This window comes from Pristis pectinata, chromosome 5 (genome assembly GCF_009764475.1).
Source record: "Pristis pectinata isolate sPriPec2 chromosome 5, sPriPec2.1.pri, whole genome shotgun sequence".
Lineage (NCBI taxonomy): Eukaryota > Metazoa > Chordata > Chondrichthyes > Rhinopristiformes > Pristidae > Pristis > Pristis pectinata.
In genome coordinates, this window is record NC_067409.1 from 85,589,045 (window position 1) to 85,610,257 (window position 21,213).

General features: G+C 39.2%; 1 protein-coding gene across 4 annotated transcripts in view; it reads right to left on the bottom strand.

Moving 5' to 3' along the window:
* LOC127570639 (genetic suppressor element 1-like) overlaps positions 1 to 21,213 on the bottom strand; it is a 208,979-nt gene that overhangs the window by 21,226 nt on the left and 166,540 nt on the right. For all 4 annotated transcript variants that reach the window (XM_052016382.1, XM_052016385.1, XM_052016384.1 and 1 more), the window contains 8 exons: positions 18,151 to 18,360; positions 17,316 to 17,504; positions 14,120 to 14,418; positions 12,925 to 13,168; positions 9,546 to 10,186; positions 7,928 to 8,040; positions 5,301 to 5,568; positions 3,611 to 3,721 (listed from right to left, as the gene is read on the bottom strand). In XM_052016382.1, the coding sequence (XP_051872342.1) occupies positions 3,611 to 3,721; positions 5,301 to 5,568; positions 7,928 to 8,040; positions 9,546 to 10,186; positions 12,925 to 13,168; positions 14,120 to 14,418; positions 17,316 to 17,504; positions 18,151 to 18,360 (2,075 nt within the window). The remainder of the gene's footprint in view (positions 1 to 3,610; positions 3,722 to 5,300; positions 5,569 to 7,927; positions 8,041 to 9,545; positions 10,187 to 12,924; positions 13,169 to 14,119; positions 14,419 to 17,315; positions 17,505 to 18,150; positions 18,361 to 21,213) is intronic.

A 21,213-nucleotide genomic window follows, 5' to 3' on the forward strand; every position in this document is an offset into this window, starting at 1 on the left:
TTGAATTGATTGATGAGGATGGAATGTTCCTGTTCATGTCCAGGCATCTTGCACAGCTCTAGAGAAATGTTTTCCTGTGATTGCAGACCAGTTGTATGAGCCTTCTGCTTGGTGAAATCTCCATGTTGGTGCCAGGATGCCTTGAGCTCCACATGAGTGAAGTAAGTAACCCACTGCAACTGTGGAAAAGCAGCCAGTGTCACTGAGCTGCATGCACCATTGCTTTGACTGATTTTTTCTGTGTCCGGCTGATTAACATTGGAGCCCTTACAAACAAGGCATCCGTTATCTGTCTGGTATATTTGTGAGCAGATGAATGAAAAACTCCACAGTTGTTGCTGGTGGAGCCCTGGAATGATCCTGAAGCATACAAGTTGAAGGTTGTGGTCAAGTTGACTGCCACCTTTAAAGCATGCTCACCAGATCCAGCAGGTACCATGCTTTGTCCAAGGAGAATGCAAAAAATTAGTCTGAGCCTCCTGAAACATTGCTATTGGGATACATTGAGGAAACTGAGCCCTGCCTGTACAGTCTTGTAGACCCTTTGCCTGTGAGCTGCCCATCACTAGTGAGCTCCTGAACAGTAGGAATGACCAAAGTTAGCACAAAATCTCTCAGAGCTTCCACCAAAAGTTGCTTAGGAAAGAACCAAGATATGGGTGAAGGAAATATTTCACTAGTTAGTCAAGAAAACAACTATGAAGCTGCTGTATTTATCATCAGATTAATATGTTAATCCCTCAGGTCCATCCAATGTCATTTTGTTATCACCATAGTTTCAACAGAGAGTTTCAGCAAACTTGGGAAGCCAACGTGCTCTGGGTTAAGTTCACAAACTGCTTTAAACTTACGTTTAATGAGCTGTTAATATATTTAGCAACTTGCATCTTCTGAGGATATTTGCTGATCAAGGTCTGATAGGTTTGGGTTGAAACTGGAAGAGTTTATTCTTTCTCTACCGGTGTTGCCTGACTTGCTGAGAATTTCCAGCATTTTCAGTTTGTAAGTCAGTTTTGAGTCTCTGAACTGCTATCATCTTTTGGATTTAGCCATTATGAACAGGTTGCAGCAGGGTGCTGACATAGGGAGAGGTCATGGTGAAGATTTTTAAATCAAAAATTGCTCAACTGGGAGGTGAATGCAATTTGGTGTGAATTAGAAGCAACAGAGTTTTGAATGATCTCATACTTGTGGAGGATGAAAACAAGAAGGTTGGGTTAGGTGTCTGTTGGACTACCCAAATCTGGAGGTAACAAATGGGATTAGATCAGTAGAACTAATAAATCAAAAGTAGATTAGATCAGTAGAACTGATAATCAAATAGAATATATAACTTTAGCTGGGATCTCTCCAGGCTTGATCCAGAGTTTACAGTAATTTATGAAAATTACCATATCTTTAGAGAGCTCAGGAAAAAACTCTGGGTCCTTTAAATTCATGTCTCTGGAAGACACAGACTGTGTACCTCGACCTGAAGTTGGGACTAAGTGTATGGAGCTGAACTTAGGCTGGAAGCAGGGTTTGATTGATGCAGAAATGACAATTGGAGACTACGGCCTGATGGAGCCCTGTGAATATTCTGAGCAGCATGCACAACAAGCAGCCCTTGCAATTATCACCATTTTATTATCATTGCCCAAAACAAATTTGCCCTTATTTTATTTTCATATCTATCACTGAATTTGCCAAAGATTATTAATAAAGAAGCTAGTGAAATTATTATAATGCTTTATATCTAGTTTATGATCTGCTATTTTCAGTGTTGTTATGACCTCTTCATAATGAGGCTGTCATTTTTTACAAACCGAATCTGGCAGAGTAGCTTCTAGCTCTTCTTGCATTAATCAACAACAGAGCATAATTAGTACACTATCTCTAGGACCTCTGGGTGTGCTACATTGCTTTGCCTGTTTAGCTGCTAATCCCTCAAGAAAATGAAAAGTCATAACTTTATTGATCATTCTTTCCAATCAAGACACATACCCACTGACACACAGGCAAGCATGCAAAAATATTCCCATGCATATGTGTATATCAGTTTGTGGCTAAATGTCGATTAAGACGAATGCATATTGTTCACACTGGAAACTGGATTTATTGAAGGCCAGCATCAACAGTTCACTGACAACTAACTCCACATATGTAAATGAAGGATTAAGAAACATTGAGGAGACACCTCCAGCAAAACCATTTTGGAGTGGACGACTTCAGGTCAAGGTACACAGTCTGTGCCTTCCAGAGAGTGTCTTATTGGTGTTTGATAACTATCAGTGGAAGCTTTCTCAATTGTTTGAAATGGTTAAGAGATAACCATAATGGCACTCTGAAATGTTACAAAAGAAACGACTCTTTTGGTCACCAATTTATAATGGGGATATTTTCAGGTAATGCTACATATTCTCATTTCATTTGTTCAAATATGTTAAATAATCTGGAACATAATGTGTAACTTATCTGAAGACATATTGTTTGACTAAAGGAAATGACAATGTGGTTCAGCAGCTGCCCACATTTGACCCTCTATCAGTATTAGCATTCAATTCTTTAATGAAGTGCCCTGTTTGGTATTGCTTTTCTTCCCTCTCATTACTAAACTTATTCTTGAAAAGTGTAAAGGCAACTTAGTATCAGACAGGAATTCTCAGCACTCCAATGCCATACAGATAAAATGGACATGTCATCAGTGTTTCAAACGTCAGCCTCCATGATGGTGATCTTCTACTGCCATAAGTGGATATACCTGCAGTTAGTGAGAAGATTCCTTTAATGTGTTTGTTTCAATATCCTTGAAATGAATCTCTCTTCAACCTCTTAGTTTCTCCAATTTAGTTCTCCCTGTACAACATAACATTCCTTAGCTGCAATGGCCATCTCAAGAACCAACTCCTAAGCATTTGCCTTTATTGCTCTTGAAATAGTCCAGAGAATGAATTTGGTCTTCACTGTGTGGAAGACTCTGATTTCTCTTCTCAATTAGTTGACTACTTGTTGTATGGTGAATTTCTGATATGGCACACTGGAGCAGAAATATTTCAATAAATATTTGAACACATGGTAACAGGATAATAGGGTTGATGAGACTGAAAGCCCAAATAAGTGTATTATGTAAATATCCTAAGGTGTCCTGTGAACTGGCAGTATAATGTAACCTACATTTCTAGTAAAAAGACAAACAATTGTGCTAGGAATGCCCAGATAATCTGTCAGTCTCTGTTAAGAGTAATGTCACATGGTAATATAATATGTAACCCTGTACAATTACTTTCCTTTTGTTAATTGTAGTGAGATTGAGTATAAGAGATTGACTCATGATTTCAGACAAATAGCAAGCAAAAAATATTCTCCCTTTAATAGGACATAAAGGAAATAAATAACCATTACAAAAGGTGATAAAGAAGTTTAATAGTGAAATGTATCTGGCACTTTGTAAAACATTATTATATTGCTATAGTCTACAAATGTCCAATTACCAAATAAACCCAGTGCTGATAACAAGCAAATAAACAAGTAAATATTGTGTTCTGTGTGATTACTTTTTTTTCTTTCAGTATGATCAAAACTCGTAAAACTGGAGTTTTGGAACATTACTGTATAAAAATATGATTCCTACCTGAACATGGTGTAGGGTCCTGGTCAGAATGAGCTGAAGGTTGTGAATGTGTTTCAGAATAGTATTTCTTCTTACTTTTACATAAAAGCTTAAACAATGTCTCTTCAATATCTGTAATGTAATAGTTTTAACTTATAATGAAGTACTTCATGCTTAAAAAAGACCCATTCTTATTTGACATTTTCTTGAGAATCGATGAGCTAAAGCTTTGTAACATAATTAACAAGTATATCTTAAATTATTAAATTGCTTTAAAATTAGGCAGCATAATTGTTAAATCCTTCAGCCAACATCCAATGTATTTATATCACTTAGATTCCTTTAAACACGCCATTTGCATCTCATCCATTTCAGTCCTTTTTTTTCCTTTCTCCTCCCATTCAATTCTTTATCTTTTTTCATGTTATTTCTACCTATCCTTTTTCTCTTATGTCCAAGTTCCTTCACTCTTGTCTTTGGTTGTTATTTCTATTTATTTTGACCTCCATCATTCTTTGCATTTCCCTACTTTCTATTGTCTGTTTTTCTCTTTTATTCTGCTTTTGGTTTCCCCCTGCTGCTACCTCTCTTGAAAGTATTTCTCCAATTGTGACAGCATTCTGTGTTTACCCAGGTGACTTGAAACATGAAATATTGTGGTTCCTGATGGTAGTTCGAGGAAGAATGTGGAAACTCCACAAAGACAGCATCAGAGGTCAGGATTGAACCATGGTCACTGGCGTTGTGAGGCAGCTGCTCTACTAGCTGTACCACTAATTTTATCATCTGTTAAGGGCAGACATAATGGAGACTCTGGGTTCACAGAATCGTAGAAAATGTACAACACAAGCGGGCCATTTGGCCTGTTGTGTCAAGAAAGTGCTCCCAAGTTCTTGATCTCAGTCCTGTGAGTTACAGTTCTCTATAATACCCTCCCTTGCTTTTTGTTTAAACAGCCTGGGGTATATTTAATCTGGGCTTGGTGATTCATCCACCTTCAAAAATTGCAAATCCCTTAATATTTTCTCTTTGACAATGTTCATCCCATCTAGTATTTCAGTTTCTTCCTCCTTAACAATAGCTGGCATCCTCCCCTTTTTTGTGTAGAAAGCTGCAAAGTGTTCATTAAGGAATTTACCCACACCCTACATCTCCACACTTGGGCTACATTTTAAGTCCTTACTCTTTGCTATCCTGTTACTCTTTAAGTATTTGTGACATGTCTTTGAATTATCCCTGACTCTACTTGCTAGTATTTTTTCCAAGTTGTCTTTTTTATTTTCCTTTTTAATTTTACTCCTCATTTTCTATACTTCCCCAGAATTTTTGCTACATTAGGCTCTCAAGTATCTAATGAAAACTTCCCCTTTTTGCTCTATCCTACCCTTGGCAAACCTTGTCAATCAGGCCCTCTAGATTTGTCAGCACTATCCTTTATCTTCATGGAAATGTACTTATCTTGAAACCCTTGAATGTTTTCCATTGCTCTGGGACTGATTTGTCGATAAGTAGCTGTTTCCAGTTCACTTTTGCTAAATCAGGTGCTATAAGCCTGTAAAGGAATTAGCTGAAGCAGACAAAGAGGTGCTTTTCTGGAAAACATTTCTTTCCCTGTATGTATCCCAAATTTATTCAGAGGTTAGAAGATTGGCTTGAATAAAGAGACATTAGTGATGGGCTGTTAGTTCTCATTTGCAGAATATTCACCCACCTCTCCTCTGTTCAGTACTCAAGTGCTTTAAGTTGAAGAGTGCAAGAAATTGTTTCTTTTCCTCAAAATCAGATGCCTTGTTCAGTTCATCTGGAGAATGGCTGATCAAATGCACTTGAGAAGGAAGAGAGCGTTGTTTCTGCTCTAAACAAAGTGGGGAAGGGCTGCGTTCTCTCAGCATTCTGCGCCGCTTCCTCATCTTCTCCTGTATGACTTTAACTTTTTTGCTCTGAGTGGTCAGGCCCACAGCCCCGAGAAACAGCATTTTCTATGACAAGAGATTACAGATAAAAGGAATAATTTCACATTCTCCAATAGCTATGTGTCTACAAAGAGTGAATGTTGATGAATGTCTGCTGCTGTTTTTATAACACATGCAGCTCGACCTTATAACACATGGAGATGACACATATCGTTCAACAAATGTAATACATGCAATTCAACCATGAAATACATGGAACTCAACCATGCAATACATGCAATTTAACATTGTAATACATTCAATTCAACCATGTAATAGAGGTATTTCAGCCACGTGGTATATCAAATTCAACTTTGTAACATGGTGAATTATTCAACCTTGCATAACTAAGTGAAAGAATAACTTGCCCTAAGGCTTTGTGGCTTGAAATTGTGAAAAGTGCCATATCAGTGGATATAAGCAGACAATAAAAAAAAGAACATTAATAATTTCATGGGCAATGTAGGCCATGAAGATTGTACTTGGTATTGATAAAAAATACAACTGATAAAATTACAAAAACACAGGAAAATAGGAGTAGGAGTAGGCCATCAGGGCCTTTCCAGCCTGCTCCACCACTTAATATGATCATGGCTGATCTATGCTGGCCTCTTCTGTCTCATTTCTCCATAACCCTCTATTTCTCGATCTATCAAATATTTATCCACCTCCACTTTAAATACTTCCAATGATCCAGCTTCCACCACCCGCTGGGGCAGACAATTCCAGAGATCCAGCACACTCTGAGAAAAGAAATTTCTATGTCCCTCAGTTTTAAATGACCGCCCCCTTGTTCAAGACTCTCCCACTAATGAGAACATCCCAATGTGTATCCTGTCAAGCCCCCTTAGGATCTTATATGTTCGAATAAGGTCACTCCTCATTCTTCTAAACTCCAAGGGATACAGACCCAAACAATTATGCAGTGAGCAGCAAATATAAAAATATGGCATTGATCTGCTACTGGTGCTTGGAATGTTCCAGTGCCTATGAAACTGAGAATCATCATCCCCTGGAGCTCCACAGTGGGAGTAATCCAGGCATGGGAACACTCCATGGGATGTCACATTCCTCTGCAATGACTGCCTTAGACAACCTGAGCCAGAAAGTGAATTGGTCATTAAATAGGTTCAGGCAGAATTTTGTGCAGACTCTGTGGGAATAGGCTCTTTGCAAATGGGCATGTCTTTGCCTCCTATCCTGAGATCTTTGACTCCTTCTGTCACAGCTATCTGGAATCTTCCAGTGATAGAGTGCTATTAGTAATGGCGGGACTGAGGCACTGAATGTGTAGCTCAGCAGCTAAATTCTGCAAAATACACTCACTGCCAGTGGTACCACATTCTGTCGACTTTGGAAGGTGTCTGAGCAGAGTGCAATCAGTGACCAGCCAGGTCACCCAATGTCAGCAGAGCTTCTCTTATATAGCAAAAAAAGCAAGAACTTAACGCCATGAGCTCCTCATTTGACTGAGACAATTTCATGTCAGTACAGGCAGAAATGTGGCATTCGTGAATTATAACATCATTAGGTGCCCATCTGATGCTGGGAAAATGTCAGGTGTATTGACTCAGCAAGAACTGGGAGTTTCTTGTTCAATTTATGCAGAAATGATTGTTAGTGCACTCCATTCTGGATAAATTGATTTTGGATTACATGGTATATAAAAAAACAAACAGTACTATGGCTTTATAAGGCATGGGAGTATTGTGAGCAGTTTTGGGCCCTATATCTAAGGAAGGATGTGCTGGCGTTGGAGAGGATCCAGAGAAGGTTTACGAGAATGATCCTGGGGTGAAAGGGTTAATATATGAGGATCATTTGATGGGTCTGGGCCTGTTCTCGCTGAAGTTTAGAAGAATGAGGGGGGTTCTCATTGAAACCTACTGAATATTGAAAGGCTTGGATAGAGTGGATGTGGAGAGGATGTTTCCAGTAAGAGGGAGAGTCTTGGACCAGAGGGCACAGCTTCAGAATAAAAGGACATCCCGTTAGAACTTTGATGAGGAGGAATTTCTTTAGCCAGAGTGTGGTGAACGTGGGAAATTCATTGCCACAGACGGCTGTGGAGGCCAAGCCATTGGGTGTTTTTAAAGCAGAGATTGATAGGTTCTTGATTAGTAAGGGCATCAAAGGTTATGGGGAGAAGGCAGGAGAATGGGGTTGAGAGGGAAAAATAAATCAGCCATAATCGAATGGCGGAGCAGACTCGATGGGCCGAATGGCCTAATCCTGCTCTTATGTCATATAGTCTATGCATTCCATTTTCTAGGCTTTGATGTCAAAATCTGAAGAAACATCCTAAAATCAATGTGGTAAACCATAGTTATACAGCAGTCATGTTGATTTGCATGGTCATCTCTAATTTGGGTTTAAGCCCACCTACCCTGGGAGCATCATCTAGCTTCAGAGGAGGCCGCTCGGCCAGTCTGTGTATCCTATTTCTTATTTCTCCTTTGCAGAATACTTCATCTGAAGAACTACAGCCAAAAAGCTCTCCTGGGAAGTGGAAATCAAGAAAGAGTAACAAGTACATCACAAAATGAATGCAAATCATGAAGAGAAAAACATATGTTCTCAACCTCCACCACAATATTTCTACATCAAATTAAAAAAAGGTGTAAATTAAGACCCAGCAACACTAAAATCTTTTAAATTTTTTCACTTCATTCCAAGTAAAAAAACCTCTTTTGTCCCACTTATGACTCAGATAGCTCTCTCAATGCAGCTCCTATTTCACTCAATGGCTTTCCAACATGCCCCCACCTCCCCATTTGCAATAGCTCCAAAATATTTGGGATTTGGGACAGATCTGTCACAAAATAAGCAGGATAAGGGTAAAAATGTGCATCAGCTTGGGATGCTTTTGCTGGAGCCAAGGGTGGGAATGGAGAAGGTGGTAGCTTCATCCACTTCCCAGATGGAGGAAGTTTGAGAAAGCTGAATCAGAAACAATACTGGGTGACCTCTGTTCAGTCTACAAGGGTGACCCTGAGCTCCTAGTTGTCTCTCACTTTAATTCTCCTTCCCATTCCAACTCTGACCTCTGTCTCCTACATTGCTCCACCGATGTCCAGCATGAGCTTGAGGACCAGCACCTCATCTTCTATCTTAGTATGTTGCAGCACTCAGGGCTTAATATTGAATTAAGGAATATCAGGTAATCACTCCTCTTTTTCCCTCTTTCCACTGATTTTTCTGCTTCAGTATGTTTCTTTGTTTCCTCTTCCCTGTCTAACTGTTGGTTTTTAAAGTAATTGTTAATTTGACAACTTCAGTCTGGACTCTTTCACAGACATTCCCTCTGTTCTCTGCATCCCACCTTGTGTTCCCCTCTCTCTGCAACTTAAAATAGCCTTATTTCCTTGATTTGAAATTCAATTTTGTTTCTCACTCTACTGATGCCGGTTGATCTGCTGAGATCTTTTAGCATTTACTGTTTTGGTTTTGGATTTGCAGTTCTTTATTGCAACTTGAGTCAGTCATAGCACTCCACCTCAATGGATCAGAACATCATGACTTCAAGCCTCACTTCACTGATACCCAAGACATTCACTTGCTCCACCATTGTGGTCCTAGTGTGCACCATCTACAAAAAGCACATAAGTTACTTGCCACGGCTCCTCCGATATTGTCAAGGAGAACAAGGGTTTATGGAAGTGTCACTGCCTGCAGGTTTTCCTCCAAGCTATCCTGACTTGGAAATATATCGCCATTCCTTCACTGCTGGTGAATCTTAATTCTCAACTTCCTTACAATAGCACTATGGGAGTATCCAGAATGACTGGAGTTGTTCAAAAAAAGTGACCAAGGAAAAAGGCACAGATTCATGCTGCTTATGGTAACTAAGACTTCTACTATATCCAAATGTGAGAGGAACAAAAGGCATCAATTGACATTAACAAAGAGACCCCTGTAGATGTACGAATGAGGTGCACATTAGTCAAATGGTGAATGGAGCTATGTTTACATATAGCACATCTAAAACCATAGAAATGTCATACCATTCATCCTGGCTTCTTTCAATTTCTTTTCTGCCAAATCTAACTTGCTGACAACAGGCTGCTGGGGTGGAAACTCTTCATTGTACAGGCTGCTAGTGGCATCATTGCTATAAAGTGTATGCCTATTGGGCACTGGAGAACTCTTTTTGTTCTTCAGACTCAGGTCAGTTGCTCCAGAGGTGGTGGACAAATCCAAGCATTCTTCTTGCAGTTCTTCAAGATGCCTAGTTGAAATGTGGTGTTGCAAATCTTTTATGGACTGATGACTAGAACTCTGGCCCTTCAGGTGTGGCACCGTACCAGTTCTTAAACTTGACATTCCAGATTTCTTGCTTTCATTCATATCTTTAGCAGTGCAAGATTTAGGAAGTTCTAGGTTAAAGTGCTCTCCAGCAGTCTTATTCGAAGCATCATTCCTCATAGTACTATTCTGAAGTCTTTCTGAATCCTTCGATGAATCATGGTTAACTTTAGAGCAATTAGTGCTGTAGTTAAGTGCTTGAGCTGGTTGAAGTGCACGGGCAGAAATAAAAGGCCTCAACAGTGGGGAAGTCTCTTTCAAAGGGCATTGTGGTGAGATGAGAGGTGGGGGAGCTCCTATGTGTAGTGGCTGGTGCTGATTTTCATCTATAAGAAGACCTCTGCAGGAAAAATGTAAATTTTTAGAAATAAATGTCATCAATAAGAGTTTGATCGAATGTTGCCTAATGAAAGCTGTATCTTCAATAAATTATTTGTTATAAAAATCTACAGCACACTTAATTTTTTTTGGTTATCATAACTCATTCTTTGCCCAGAAATGACATTCATCAGAATGAAATTTTGAATCTTTTCAACTGAAGTTATTTTTAAATCTTAAACATAAATCAGTTTTTAAGCAATCAATTGGTCTAGAGCCAAGCAGAGAATTAAAGGGAAGAATAGCACATGTGTTGCTGCAGTCACAATCACAAATCTTAAATACTGGCATTTTCCTGGAAGATAAATAAGATGGGGCTGTTTAATGTGCAGGCTTGGTTAAGGTAAGATTGGAAGCCACAGTTTGCCCTGTATAAGAGAGTGAATAAAAGAGAAAAGGGACCTGAGAAGGACAAGAGGAAAGAAAATGTGACACCAAAAGAAGAAATGAGATGTAGTTAAGAGGAGAGACAGAGAAACAGGGAATAATGGTACAGGGTATAAGTAAGGAAGAAAAGAAGAGGAAATGAGGAAGGGGAAAAGAAAGAAACCGGGAGTGGAGAATGGAGGAAAACTAAGAATCAGAAGAAATGAGGTATGAAATCTGATGTATTAGTGTAGCTCCGCATGGGAGAATGAGATTGATGAATTTACCTATATAGTAAAATTTATGGGGTCGGTTGAGGCGGGGGGGGGGGGGGGGGGAGGTTGCTGTCAATATACAGTTTATATCTGATGAAATGAGATATTGTAGCTGGAAAAGATTGGCCACCTAAGTCAGGCTGACAAATAAATGGACTATTGAAAAGAAACATTGGTTCTATAAATCATTACCCTACATGTAAAGGAGAGAATCTAAAAAAAAACATAAAATTGTTGGTAATAAATATACAACACAAAATATACAATACAAATTTATTAACACCTAATTCTTGAAAACAAGTAATTTTTTCATGATCAACCTCATAATTCCATCACATGACATTTCCCATGTTTCATATGTTGTCAAGCCTCTGACTGACTGCTTTCTGATTGTCCAGAATTTGTCTTGTTAAAGTATAGTCTGAACTTTTGTTTGTGGATAAGCAGATTGACTGCTCCCCTTCTGGTTTGGTCCTGGTGTCCCTGGAGAGGGAGCAAGTAGTGACTGCTGGTAGAAATTTCCCTATTGCCATTTAATCTCAATGACAGGTCATGCAGCAAATTGATGGGAAAGAACGGCATAGTGCCCTTTGTGTGAAATACTAGTGAATAATGCAAACAATTTAGGGCTCTAGATCACTCACCCTCTTTACAGACGTTGAATTTCATTCCATCAGGTTTTAATTGCTGTCAGAGGTCTGAACTAGAAAATGTTCTTTGTTCTCACTCTCTCAATTGGTAATTTGTTAAAGGATTATAAAATGAATGGTGCAAGGTTTGCAAGTTAAGGATGAATCAATATTGATTGTTTAAAAAAGGTGAAGAAAAATTGAATTGAGTTTAAAAAAGCTAAAATAAACATTTCCTTAAATAAAGTTAAAACCTCCTGCAATTAAAATCAGAAGAAGTGGGAATCTACATTTGTGACAGTTGAAATTCAATGCCAGAGAGTATGACAGAGAGAAATTAACACTTAATTCTAGCCTAAAAGTATACTCCCACTTAAAATAATTTGCCAAATCTTTCTCGACAAGTCTACTTTGCATCTGCAGGGTAAGTGCAGAAGCTTCACAAATTTGAATGTAAATTAAATGAAAATAAAAAATAACCTGCAGATGCCTGAAGTCTGAAATAAAAACAGAAATGTTGGAAAAACTAAGCACATTATGCAGCATCTGTGGAAAGAGATATAGTCAACATTTTGGGTATATGGCCCTTTGTCAGACCCGAAACGTTGACTGTTTCACTTTTCTCATATACTGTCTGACCTGCTGGATGCTTCCAGCGTTTTCTGTTTTTATTTAGCTTCTCATATTCAATGCATTTGAATGGAGATTCAGGCTCTGAGATGTAGTTTTAGTGAAACTTAAAACTAAATGATTCTTTTCCACAGCAACATCTCAATTTTTGCATTGAATTACTTTGTCCAATATTCCTATGGCATTTACACATAAATAGCAGCATGTACTATTGACAACAATTTTTGGGCAGCTTGAGAAGTGTTAGCTGACTCCTACTCTTTAACTTTTGATATTAGGCCAATTCTTATCTATCATCTCCTCCATTTTAAGATGAGCAAAAAACAGCATTAGACCAAGACCTTCTCCTAATATGCACATAACAATGAATCAGCTTTTTGCTACCTGAATCCTGAAGTAAGGTGGTGGGTTGGTAGTGGTGGTGGTGGCAGTGGTAGAGGGTAGGGTGGTGGGGATGGGAGCAGTTATGCTGAGGGAAAGGGACTGAGGAAGTAAGTCTGGGTATGTTTGTGTCCATATATATGTACTGTATATGTTCTGTGTCTGTGTTTACCTATTGTTAGAGCTGTCTGCTTAGAGTGTGTACAGGCTCCAGTATGTGTGTATGAGTCGAAATCTGTATGTGTGCCAAGTCCATGCAGCAGACCCCAGTCTCCAATCTTCTTGGACTTTCTTACCATTGGACTAGGACGTTGTTCTTTTGAGACCCTGTGGAAGCTGGTTTGCAATGGACAACCCATGTTAAAAGAAATCGCCTATTAGCTGGTGTGCAAGCGAGTCATTCTCAACAAGTTACTCACCTACTCCTGTCTTGTTCTTGTTCTGAAAACAGATGTGTTTGTTCCCTATGAAGCTGCTGAAAGTGATGCTGATGAAAGCCAACACCATGTCCTGGTTGTTCATCCATTGCCTGCTGGTGATGGTGGTGATGCAAGGAACCACTTGAGGGTACATTAAGTAGGGAAGAGGAACCAGGTAGGGCTATAGGTTCCAGAGGAAGTGTTCGAACTTTTCCATTTCCTGGAGAAGGCTGTTTAACTTTCTCTGAAAAAAAAGTTGCTATCACAAAAACTATTTTCCATATTGTATAAAATTTTGGCAGTTGGGACCACAGTTAACTAAATTATTGTTAAATGCAAATCCAACACCAATAAACGTCACAAGTGTGTATTTGTTCCTAGGTGGTAGAACAAAATGCAATGAAACCACCACATTACAACCCAAGGTGACAGATAATAATGGGCTGCCAATTTGCTAACACTGGTTTTGTGTTCATTTCTCAGATGACCTTTACTTTAATATCTTTTAAATTATGCTTTATTTATTTACTTTTCCCTGGATATTTGGAAAATAACTTCCATTTGAATTTTTAACTCATTTGGCTATGAAGGTTGTATTTGGCATTGATAAAAAAATACAACCGATAAAATTACAAGAACACAAGAAAATAGGAGAAGGAGTAGGCCATCAGGACCTTTCAAGTCTACGTCACCACTTAATGTGATCATGGTTGATCTATGCTGGCCTTTTCTGTGCCATTTTCCATACTCATCTATTCCTCAATCTATCAAATATGTATCCACCTATCCATCTGTCAAATACTTATCACATATTTAACTCATTTGGCTAATATTCCTCTGTTTCATACTTTAATATAAGGGTTTTGACATAATTGAAAATTATGCAGTTTCTGTAATGGACAACAAATCTATGCTAGATTTGTGCTTGAATGATGTAAAAGATGTACTCAGGGCCCCAGACCTCACAGCATATATTATATTAGTAAACTGATTGTATTATGCATTCTTAGTTAGAGAAGTGGAAAATCATACTGACACTCATTAGGACGATGTAGATTTTCATCTTTGATTTAAGCTCATACATATTTGCATAAGGTGCCTTAAGGTAATTAAAAAAAAGACTAGTCAAGCTGTTCCATGTTAATGGAGCAAGGTACCTGTTTAAGTAAATTTGTCAGAAAATATTTAAAAATACCTAGCTGTTCCATTGCAGAGATGAAATCCTTCCATTCCTCCATATGTCTTTTTGCTGCATCATTGATCAGAATTGCATTCTTTTCTGCTATGTGTTCAATTTTGAGATCTTTTTCCTGTTTCATTTCTTTCCTTCGTTTAATCTCTTTCTCCCATTCCACTTCTTGCTGTTTTTCTCTTTTCCTGCTCTTTTCTGTTAATATTTCAGGTTCCCTTTCTCGAGGAACCCCTCGTTTCCAATCCTTTTTCTCTTGCTCATGTTCCTTTTCTCGCTCTCTCACTTCATCATCTACTTGTAACCTGTGGTAACAAAAATTGCCGTGAGTTTTTACACTTCTTTTAGAATTCCCTCTTTTATATTCCTTCTCAAAAAATGGGATTAATGATGGATGATTTGTCCCTTGGCTTATGTCACTACAACTGAATATTACATAATGCTTAGTTGCAGTTTCTTTTCCTTTGTAATTCCATCCTTTCAACTTTAGGAATTTTTTTGATTTTCAAAAGGCCATTGACAAAGATCTTGCTGTAAGACTGTGAAGAAAGTTAAAACATGAGGATTAGGTTTTAGTCCTGACAGATGATTACCAATCAGCTTTATTACAAAAGCCAGAGGGAAGAGGATCTACCTGTAGAGAAGTAGCCAGTTGTACATCCCAAGTATGTGTTCTAGGATTCTGCTCTCCACATTATTTGTGAATAATAATAGGATATTTAAAATAGTAGATGACAGAAAGCTATGTTTACAGATAGTGAGCAGAGCGAAAATTGATTACGTTCATGAAGAATTTATAGTGGTATAATTGGGAAAGCTCAAAACAAAATTCCACATGATGCTCATTGGTCACAGGAGTTATCATTGGTAGCAAGCACTGCATGTTTGTACTCACTAGATTATGCAAAAAATCTTTGGTTCTTTCTGTTGCCAGTTAACTGGGATGGAAACAGAAAATGGATGAAAATCGGTCGTTAATTATTTCCCAGCTAATATAATGCAGTTAATAAGAAGGAAAACTGGTCATCCAGATAGATTGGGGAAATGTTGGAATAAGTTATAGTTTCACAATGGAGTATAATGTGCAGTTTTGGTCATCCTGTCTCAAAATGCCTGCTGATGAAGGTAAGAGAAGAATAATGCCACATCATAGAGACATAAATTGTGAAGAAAGAGTCAGAAGACTATTTATTTTTACTAGAGTAAAGGTGGGAGGAACGGTCAGAAAGTGATAAGAAAGGTTGGCATGGTTGTGCAACTTATGTTGAATAATGGACTTAAATTTCAAGAACTTAATTTTAAAAATCACAAACGTAGAGGTTTGCTTTGGTTTTTCTCTGAGCTTTGTAGAACACTGCTAGAAAAAGTAGTTAATTCTGTGTAATACCTTTAAAAAGGAACTGGATAAATATCCACTGGTTAAAGAGAAGTAACTGGATCTGTTGAATTTATAATGAATTTGGAGAGTATAGAGATCCTGGGTGGGCTGGTGTGAAATTCATGACAGGGATTGTTATGTTTGGAACAATCATGTGAAAGGAAAGGGCTTGACAGATTAAATGGATAATTCTGTCCTAAATTTTCTTTTTATGCAGGTCAGGCAACATCTTTGGAAAAAGAAACAGTGTTAACGTTTCAGGTCAAAGATCCCATCAGAACTTTAATCTGAAATGTTAACCCTGTTTCTCTTTCCACAGATGCTGACTGACTGCTGAGTGTTTCCTGCATTTTCTGTCTTTATTTCAGATTTCTGGCATCTACAGCTTTCAGATTTTCAATTTGTTATGACATCCATCACTCACTTCCATTGGAAATTAAGGCATCAAAATGCAGGACAGAAATCTGTTCTCAGTCACAGACAATAGAAGTACAATAATGTAGAATATGTGCAATATATTATGTTTTTCAAATTCTGTTTCACTGAAGAAAATGTGAAACGCATGGACTAAGAGAAGCATTTCAGAACAAAAACCAAAATCCTCAAGTTAAATTTAAATTTAAACCAAAATGTTTCATAGTATTTTCTCAATATATTTGAAAATGCAGTCCTTTTCAACTTTCCTTCTGATCACAGTGTATCAGTGGTACTAAGTACATCAGCACTATTGCCACTTGCAATTACATTGAAATTACCATACATACTGGTAGTGCAGTGGGTTTAGAACATGTTGACTTCCAAATCCTGGAGCCATTCCAGTAGTCTCCCATTGTAACTTCAGTGGAAGTGCTCCAGAAAACAGGCCAGTGGGTGGATATACTAGATCCCAGCCTTTGTCCGATATCTCTGTATGGGCTTGTGATGGTGGTGGGGTGGAATGGGATGAAATGAGCTCTGAACAATGGAGAGGAGTCCAGAACCTGGGGTTACAGCCTCAGGATATGGGGTATGTGAATTAGAACCAAGATCAGAAGAAATTTCTTTATCTAGTGGATGATGAAGCTGTAGAATTCTCTACCACAGAAGGCAGTGAAAATAAAGTCACTAAATATATTCAGGATGGAGGTAGATGTACTTCTTAATGCTACAGAGATCAAGGGATATGGGAAGAAGGCAGGCACAGGATACAGAAGTGGATGACCAGCCAATAACATATTGAATGGTGGGGCCAAATGGCTCACTTCAGCTTCTATGTTTCCATGTTTTTAAAGCTTTTCATGAGGAATGGCATAAGGTTAGTGCAGGTTCATCTGTTGACACTAATGGTGCAGATTAAGCAAAGGCCCAACAGGAGATCAAGGCTTGCATTATGCCCAGGATCCCCCAACATTTTACCAATGAAAATTTAAAAATTTTCAAGTAGCCCTCTTTTGTAATGGGCACCCTTTTGTAATGCAGTCTGAGGAAGTCACCTAATCCTTCCATCAAACCCAATTTTGATATTGTTCCGCAGGAATTTTTGGGGTCTTATGATGCAGCACAGAGGAAGCAGATCTGCCACTAGATCACTGGAGACATGCAAATGGGAATCCCAACTGACTTGTGAGCTTGGCTGCATCAGTGGAGGACAGTTGGGGTGAAAGCGATTTGGTACTTATATAGGATTCACCACTCCCCTGGAAATCTGGGACAGCTATTGTGCAATTAGATTCTGGTTGGGTTATTTTTTAAACTTCCCTCAGAATAGATAAATAGACTATTTGAAAAAAACACACACAAATTGTTATAATTACAAAAGGCATGTATGGTTTTTTCAATACTGACCTTCTTGCTGTATGAACCGACAAATGATCTGAGGGAATGCCTGAGAGTGATGGTTGCACTGCACCTGATGGGGTTCTCATACCAGAGAGGGAGAGTTGCATGTTGGTAGCCTGGATGGATGGAATGGTACCAGGCTGTGGAATGTGGAAAAATGGTGCACGAAGTGATAGGAAATAAGGGTCATCGATTCTGCAAGTTAAGCACACAAAGATTACTTAAATTGTTCCCAAAGGTAACAAGCATCCATCCTGAGCAATGACATTTTTATTAATGTACTTGATTACAGGTATTTCTGGATGGACTACTATGGATACTATACTTAGAGTAAGGAGTACATTGCAAACTGTAGGATATTTGCAATTTTAACCCAATTCTAAAGTGCCTCAGGACCTTATAATCATAGGTTGCTTCAATGACACAGCTCATTTAATTGAACACTTTATTCAGTTTGGTTAAAAGCACAAAATCTGTAAGTTTATCGGGATATCTCTGGACAACACAACCAGGCAATGAATAGAGGCAGGGTGAGGCATATATCTGGGTTCAGAGCAAACAGCTGACATGGAAATAAATGACATCAATTCATTCTGGAAACAAATTATGCTAAAAGGGTGTGAAAAGCAGAACTTATGACATGGTCTTCACCAATTTCCCTGAATAAAACTATGGAAATTTCCACTGAACAATGCAGGAAAGACAATTACACACAAATTATGAGCATGAAGTTAATCTTAGCCACTGATAGTGGTCGAATGACAGGGTTTATCTGATCATCCCTATTCTGCCTAGGAATAACACTATCACTATGTTTATTGCATCTTAACAAGATACTCACCTGTACGGTGGATGCTGATAAGGTAGATGAGATAGGAAGGCAGGATGGTAGAAAGCTGCAGCTGTAGCAGCTGTTGGAGAACTCAATCCCATTGAAGACAGAGAAGACAATGTCCGGATTTCATCTCGTCCATGATACGGACGAAAACTTGTGAGGAAGTCATCTGATGTGTTGCTGGAAGTTACCAGGTGTGGAACAGGTCTCTGAAAACTGCAAATGTAAAGGCTTTTATGAAATATATTCTACTGAGGCAGAAAAGACAGATCATATCATTTCATTAAAATGAGACAACATAATTCAAATCTACACTTTTCACCAGGTCTATAGGGAATGAATATTCCTCATCTAAAAGCTCTATGGGCAAGGAATTTTTCATTGTCTATTTTCAAGTGGTGCTACATGGAAGAATAATGCCATGGGGAAGAGCCCAAAATACTAAGCATATTAGCAGATGTAGGCCTTGCGTGCATATTTCTACGCAAGTTAAATGGGAGAAGTTGCTGATCCAGAAAAGACTGGTGGGGATATTATAGATTCAAAGAGTTTTACAGCACAGAAACAGGTCCTTTGGCTCAACTTATTCATGCCGATCAAGATGCCTATCTGAACTAATCCCATTTGGCTGCATTCGGCCCATATCCCTCCCAACTTTTCCTATCCATGTACCTTTTGTAATTGTACCTGCCTCTACCAATTCCTCTTGTAACTTGTTCCATATATCCACCACCCTCTGTGTGAAAAACTTGCTCCTCAGATCCCCTTTAAATCTTTCCCCTTTCAGCTTAAACCTATACCCTCTAGTTTTAAACTCCCACACCTTGAGAAAAAGATTGTGACTATCCACTCTATTCACGCCTCTCATAATCTTATAAATTTCCACAAGATCACCCTTCACTCTAAGGAAAACAGTCCCAGCCTATCCAAATTCTCCATATAACTCAAGACTTCTAGTCCAGACATCATTCTTATGAATCTTTTCTGCAACCTCTTTAGCTTGACCACACCCTTCTTATTGTGTGGCAACCACAATACTCCAAGTGTGGTCTAACAATGTTTTATACAATTTTAACAAGAAGTCCCAGTGTCAGAATGGCAGAAGCCAAATAAAGGTACAATATTTGCCATCCTCCCATGGCTAACAAAGATACAAAAATCTCCGCACCCTCACCTCTAGTCCTCTAGTCCAGTGAGTCAATGGCCATGAGTTTGGCTTCTGCCATTCTGCCAGCCTTGGCCTTGGCAATGCACCAGCAATTTCTTCCCCTGCTTCCCACACTGTCCCAGGATACACTTGGTCAGGTGTACAACAGTGGGGACATGATTGGGGGAGCAGATGGAAGAAAATCTGAGGTGGGGAGAAGACCATAAGGGTTAGTGATTAGAGGGGTTGATAATTAGGGGAAAACCAGGAGTGGAGAGCAAATTTCGACAGGAGATTACTGGATGAGAAGATCACAGGGACGGATGGTGGTGTAAGATTGGAGGGTGTGTGGAAGAATATCATGAAGTAGAGAGGATCAGTGGGGTGGAAGGAAGAAATGAGTGGAGTGTTGGGGAAAGTGGGGTGGGGGAAGGAGGGGAGATGATCAAGCCACCTGCCACAGGCTCCATGGCCATGAGCATGGAACAGAGAGGTTATTTGATATAGGATTGATGGTAAGATTGGGGGTGGATCTGGGAAGAGATTGAAGGTACGAGCAAGAAACTGGGGTACTAAGGTGAAGGTAGTTGGAACAGGGGCAGAAGATGATTGGTGGGGTAGAGGATGGTAGAGGGTTGGTAGGGGCTGGGGATACTTCCCAGCAGCCATGGACCATCATAGAAGGAAGAGGTCTTGTTCCAGCTGGGGTTCAGGACACTCTCTAAGTCCATATTTAAGTGGCAATGGGAGGAGGCCCCACTCGAGCTCAATGTCAAGAGTGTTGCTGTAAAATCGATAGAGTATTATAAAAATGGTTAAAGACAGTGAAAACATCACCAAATCTTTGCTTCCAACAGGACTTGCTTCATCCAATACATCCCCATTCACCTGACACTCACCTAATAACAATCAATGACTATTGCCCAATATTCATTTGGTCTATCACATTCTCACATATTTACCACTGCTCTGACTCACATCCTCACATTCAGTGTCTGTGTACCACCAGCTATTCAACCATTGCAGGAATAGCACCTGCATACATTGCAACACACTCATTATATAATTTCCTCTCTTGTTAAAGATGGTGCATTGCCAAAGCCAATGCTGGCAGAACAGTAGAAGCCAAACTCATGGACATTGACTCACTGGACTAGAGGTGAGGGTGCTGGCAATTATTCATGCACCTACCATAGGGTCCATGGCCACCAGCAGTACAAGGATCAGGGAAGAGATTGGAGGAAAATGGAAAAAACTGGGATACAAATGTGAAGATAGTTGGAACAGGGGCAGAAGACGATAGGTGGGGTGCAGGCTGGTCGAAGGTTGGTGGGGGTTGGGGATATTTCTCAGCAGGCATGGAACACAATGGAAAGAAGAGGGAGGTTAGGCAACAGTTATTGTTACCTAAACCCTCTTCTCATATCTCATTATCCCCTCAATCCTAAATCTCTTCAGATTTACAATCTGCCAATGCTCCTTTCACAAAGGAACTATTGCAGCAACCCTGGGGCTGAAAAGATTGACCTCCAGAATAATGTGGGCAAATGTGTGGTTGTTCTTTTTTGTGGTAAGAATGGCAAAACAATATATGCTTTAAGTGGCAAGAAACCAGTAAATGTTAGTATGCAGAGGGATTTAAGAGAACTTGCACATGAATCACAAAAACATGTTGGCATGTGAGTGTAAGTAATGGAAATGATGCCTGGTATATCATGCATGGTTTTGGCATCTGGCCTAGTGATGGATATATCAGCCTTAGTAGGTCTGCTATAGAGGCTCACTAGCTTTATTCTTGGAATGAGAGGGCTATCTCAAGAGGACAGATTGAATAAAATGGGTGTATGTTCTCTGGAGTTTAAAACATTGGGAGTGATCTCATAGAACTGTAGAATTCTTGGTGGGCTTCAAGATACTGACAG